Genomic DNA, 5,706 nt, shown 5'->3' on the forward strand with positions numbered 1-5,706 from the left:
ATGATAACATGATCAAAATGATAGGTCGATGTTCTCATTGCCTTTTCAATTATCATTTTATCAGTTAGGACTTCACTACAATCTTTCATGAGATGGACAATATTCTGCACCTTCGAGACATAATATGCAATCTTTTCATCTTCTCCCATCTATAATAACTCATATTGCATTCGCAATACCTGTAACTTGACACCTTTAACCTTCCCACGCCCTTCGTAATACCTGACAAGAATATCACATGCCTCCCTTGCAGATTCAACATGAGAGATTCGATTGAAATTCGCATCATCCACTGTAGATTGAGTACAAAACGCATCCTTGCAATCTATCTTCTTCTCTGAGCGTCATTTGCGTTGTGCGCAAGTTCAGGAACTCCATTAGTGACCACTTCTAAGGTTTCTTGTAAACCAAACAAGGATTTCATTTGGTTACTTCATCAGTTATAATTATCGTCAAAAATTGGAAGAGTATTGAGAATACTATTGTCGTCATTCATCTCTGCAGCAAATACGATTCACGATTCCTGGAAACACAACCAGCAACGTGCAAATCTTGAATCAAGATCAAGAAGAATGAATCGAAGCTCTAAATACCAATTGGTTAGTGCTGAAACACTTAGGTGATGAAGTAATGAAAGTGTTAGAAGGGATGTGAGAATGAAAAGTAAATTGTTATTGTTGTAATCTAACTTCATACATGTACTTAAATACAAGTGCTTACTTGTATCCCAAGTAATTAACATAGCAAACTAAATTTGGATTATATCACAATAATTCATAGTGATGAACATGACTTATGAGAAGGTATATGTCATTTATGGAGATAAGATAACAGAGAAATTGAAATGTCTGAAAATAGTTAGAGAAAATAGTTAGAGATTGTATGGTGGCATTGATAGAAGGAAATGCGTGTAGAGGTAATGTGACAACTAAAATTAGGAGAAAAAATTTAAGATTAGGGTTATATTAATTTAATAAATTTTATTATTAAGGGATACAATATAAAATGGTAGTTATAATATAATTACATCTATATTTACATTTATAGGTCATGCTAATAAAGAATTACTAATAAAGAAAATATTTTATGTTTAATAGACATAATAATCTTTAAAAAATTGATTATTTATATTTTCAATGCATTTAATACATATATTTGTAGAATAAATTTATCTTTTTAATCTCTTAAATAATATTGAATTTATTTTTTTACTCATTATCATTTCTCTTATATGATTAATACTAACACATTCGTAAGACTTCAATTACTGTCTCTAGGACACACTCTTATATTTAATATCTTTACAAGGTTATCAATTTAACTGATTTAAGAGGATAAATAATTTAAATTATTAATCAAATATTTAAAAACTACACTTTTTGAGAAATGCTAAACTTTTATAATTCATTCTCGTAGAGTCATAATTGGTCAAAACAAAAGCCACAAAAGGCTATGTAAGACTACACAATACAGTTAAATGGACTTTAGTATGTCTAATACACATATAAATCAAAATGTTGAATATTCGAAAAATACAACAATAATAAAAATATAAACTATATTAATTAATGAAAACCACCGGGGGTGGCAGCTGAAGCTTTGGCAATATCGGCTGGCTTCGGAGTAGGTAAAAGAACAATTGCCAGAATACTACTCATGACTGCCGCCACAGCACCCACAACAAATGCAGGTAAATTGCCACCACCAAACAACGAATCCCAGGGTCCACTTAATGGTGATACTATCATCTGAAAAGAAAAAGTGTATATATACATAAATATCAAATAATATAAATTCTTTTTGCACAAATTTTATTTAAATATAAAAAATATGTTAAATCATAATTGTAATTGAACATAAAAAGTGAATGAAATTTAACCTGTGGAACAACAATTGAAATGTTAAGGACTCCCAAAGATAAACCTGAAAATTAAGTTGAAAATATTATGATTAGAGAAAAATTATAGTAGTAGTAATTAAAAAAAAAGCGAGATACCTAATATCTTTGAAAATAGTCTTACCTTGCCCTGCTCCTGATGAGGTAGAGTAAATAGATGCTAAAGCAAATGGTACACTGAAATTAATCTGGATAGAAGTTCATAAAAATTATTAGTTTATGATTTATTAAATGCACTATATCACAAAATTAATTAATACTCACTTTAATAAAAATTAAAGTTCTTTGAATAAACTTGCAATGATTTATTAATAATTTCTACATTTCTTATTTAATTAAAATAATTATTAATTATTCATATGCAATAATTATATGATCCTCTATATCCTTTTCATAATTATTTTTACACTCAATTTTTTATTTGAATTTTTATCTAAACTAAACTTAAGAACTAAATGAAACGCACATTAGAATATCTCATTATTGATTGTATGTACCTTAAAAAGAATCAAAGTCTTTTTTATTGATTGTATATACCTTAAAAAGAATCAAAGTCTTTTATTGAGATTTAATGTGAAATTATAAGGAAAAGGAGCCTCTCAAAAATAAAAATTATAAGGAGCTATGACATTTGATATTCTTTTAATAAAGGAAAATTGAAACGTTTTCCAAATTATGCAAAATAGCCAAATTGACATAATAATAATAATAATAATAATAATAATAATAATAATAATAATAATAATATGTGGTAAGAAAATTAAAATTACCGCAAGAGGGATTCCCAGGACGGCGTAGAAAATGAATGCTGCAGCTTTAATACCGGTAGACGGTGCGCCACCGCCACTGACACGGCGTTCATGCTGCGCCGCTTTGGTGATGATAACCGTCATAACCATCGCAAGAGCGAGAATAATATTAACGATTCCCCATAATCTCTTAGCTCCACCAACCAAACGGCTCAACGGTTCAACCGCCAACGACATTACAGCAAGCACAACCGCATTAATCATGAGCCCCAACGCACCCGCACGCACACCGGCGTCGTAAAGTTTTTCACCGACATCGCCACCATACACTTCACGGCCCATCCAATCAGTGTTGAACAAGAAGAAAGGGAACCATGCTATCCAGTTTATGGCGGTTACCAACATCAACATCCACATCTTCTTCTCGAGGCCATTGAAAGCACCTAGTAACTCGCCAAAACAAGAATCGTTTTTGTCTTCTTCCAATTGTGATTTGGTTTGTGTTGATTCTATTGGAGTGTCTTCTACGTAGAGAAGAGCAAAAGCAGAAACTGCGGCGAGGAGAATAATGGAGAAGAAGAAACAGGTTTTGAGATTGGCGCAAAACACATCGCAAGCTTTGGTTTCGGCGAAAGGGAAAATGTTATGGAGTTTACTGTAGGAGCCAGCAGCATAACCTAGAACATTACCGACGGCCATGAAGAACGAGAAGAACGCGTTACCGGTTCTCATTCGACGGTGATCACCGTTTGCCAGGTCACCGAGGAAAGCACGGCAAGGTCCTTGAAGCATGTTATTAGCAACGTCAAGTATCCAAAACCCTAACACAAAGATAACAACAGCACGTGGACGAGTTTTCTTCGTGATATCGTCGCCTAAAGAGCGTCCAAAATCGGCTGCGTAGCCGATAAGGAAGACGGCGGTTGCAACGGATAATGCGCCGAAGAAGATGAAAGGACGACGGCGACCGAAGCGAGAACGGCATCGGTCGCTGTAGTATCCTACAATTGGCTGAACGATCAAGCCGGAGATGGGACCGCATAGCCAGATATTGGCTGCCCACTTATGAGGTACTCCGAGGAGCTGGATGTATGGAGTGAGTAAAGAGAGCTGGAGAGCCCAGCCGAATTGTATCCCGGCGGCAATGGAGGCGACTGCTAACATTTTACGGAGAGGGCTTGGCTTCGGTTGTGCTTCAACGTGAAGGGCGTAAACTCTGTCAGTGCCATTTAACTCCATTAGTGAAAGAGAAAGAAAAGAAGCAGTGTGAGTTAGAAGCGTTTTTTGGTGAACTTATATAAAGCGTTAGAGAGAATAATGAATTATAGAATCATTTAGGGTCCAATGTGTATATCCATTCGGTCTTGGGTAATAATGACTAGTATTTTGGTAAGTATGACTACGGTCTACGGTTATCCGAGTACTAGGTAAGTTTGACTGTCACACCTAATATGGCTATGTGAATTTAATACTATTTGGTTATGAGAGTGTTAATGCAAATGTGATAATGATTTGTTTTCTTGGTCTATTGACCCATTTAAATTTTACAATTATCCATTGTATCTTTTCGTTTTTTTCGATATTCTATCTCTTATTATTACGTAAATTTATGATCACTTATTCTTATCTAATACACTTATTACTTTTTTTATGGTAGGACTAGTATTTCTTTAAATACACACAAAACAATGTAAACAAAATAGTAAATAATTATAATATTATAGAAAAGGAAAATAAGAATATTAAAAATAATAAATTTATTAGTTATTTTAATATGTGTATCAACAATTAAGAAAAAATTATAAAAGAAATTATTAAATTAATTTTATTAACTATCATTATCGTTGTCATAATTATTTGTTTATTCTTTTTGTTGACATTTGTTATGGATTTCAATCAAAAGTATTATCTCCGTTTTTTATTATAAGTTATTTTGAAAAAATATTTTGTACCGTTTTATAATATTAATGAATTATTAATTATATTTCTTTATTATAGGTTTAAATATTTGTTATTCTCTCTCTTTATAATTATGTTAATTTATCTTTTAATACTATTAATGAAGGATAATTTTGTATAAAAAATTATAATTTTTATTTTTTATATACAATTAGTATATTTCTTAATACATGTGAAAAGTCAAAAACAACTTATAATAAAAAACGGAGAAAGTAGAAATAAAAAATAATACAATATTAATATGAGGATATTTATTAAAAATAATTAAATGACTTTAAAAATAATAATTTTTTAAAATATGATTTTTAACAAATCTTAATATTAGTATCGAAAATAAAGATATCATGATAAATTAATCTCTATTATAAAAAAAATTAATGATAAAGTAATATATTAATAAAAAATAACGAAAATAAACACCACAACATATGAGAATAAAAACCAAAATTAAATAGAAAATATAAGGAAAAATACTCAAGCAGTTAGAGACCCTCCACATAGGATTCGAGTTAGAGTTTGTACTATTAGAACCACCATCGATAGATAAGCTCCACCAAGAGAAAAAAACAAAATTGTGTATCATCACTTACCTACCAAGATAAACACTCTATTCGATGTTTATATCAAAGGATTACATTAAATGTAGACAACAATTTGATCTGTCGCCCTTTAAGTTGAAATATCGTTTCAATTTTTTAACGTTGCATGTCATTGTTATCTTCTCTCCAATTAAAATTTCTATTGTATAAACTTATTTTCGGTGCTAGTTGGGACCTAATGCAACCTTTCACAGTTTTTCGCAGGCTTGCCATCCCGAACACTTTTACCTCTGTTGTCAGCCCACCGCAACACCAGTCTCATGTTTGGATTCTCTAGGTCAGACGCGCAAGTTATACCGAGTTGATGTAGCTTGTTTGATTACAGTGTTGGCGAAGGTGATTAATGCCTTTTTTTATTCCAAGAAGTTAATTTCCTCCCTAATTGCTCAGTTGTTGTCTTCCTCTAGTAGGGGGTGTCATCTTCCAACGTAATTCTTATATCTCAATTAGAATGAAAGATTCAATTTTGTAAGTAAGACGGAAAAAAGTCTTATTGATTGTT

General features: G+C 31.6%; 1 protein-coding gene across 1 annotated transcript; it reads right to left on the reverse strand.

Annotated features, from left to right (window-relative positions):
- Window positions 1–1,418: 1,418 nt before the first annotated feature.
- On the reverse strand, window positions 1,419–3,973 carry LOC127138377 (sucrose transport protein SUC8). The gene is made up of 4 exons (XM_051064813.1): window positions 2,668–3,973; window positions 2,022–2,085; window positions 1,880–1,923; window positions 1,419–1,748 (listed from the first exon to the last, which is right to left on the reverse strand). The coding sequence occupies exons 1-4, from the start codon at window positions 3,883–3,885 to the stop codon at window positions 1,566–1,568; spliced, it is 1,509 nt and encodes a 502-aa protein (XP_050920770.1). The 5' UTR covers window positions 3,886–3,973; the 3' UTR covers window positions 1,419–1,565.
- Window positions 3,974–5,706: the final 1,733 nt, after the last annotated feature.

Source organism: Lathyrus oleraceus, chromosome 4 (assembly GCF_024323335.1).
Source record: "Lathyrus oleraceus cultivar Zhongwan6 chromosome 4, CAAS_Psat_ZW6_1.0, whole genome shotgun sequence".
Classification (NCBI taxonomy): domain Eukaryota; kingdom Viridiplantae; phylum Streptophyta; class Magnoliopsida; order Fabales; family Fabaceae; genus Lathyrus; species Lathyrus oleraceus.

Bases quoted from the DNA above. Each gene is read 5' to 3' on its own strand.
- LOC127138377 (XM_051064813.1), bottom strand. From the start codon at position 3,885: ATGGAGTTAAATGGCACTGACAGAGTTTACGCCCTTCACGTTGAAGCA. The intron at 2,086-2,667 runs GTAATTTTAATT...ACTTCTATCCAG, and splicing joins TCCTGGGAATCCCTCTTGCG to ATTAATTTCAGTGTACCATT. The intron at 1,924-2,021 runs GTAAGACTATTT...CTTAATTTTCAG, and splicing joins CTCATCAGGAGCAGGGCAAG to GTTTATCTTTGGGAGTCCTT.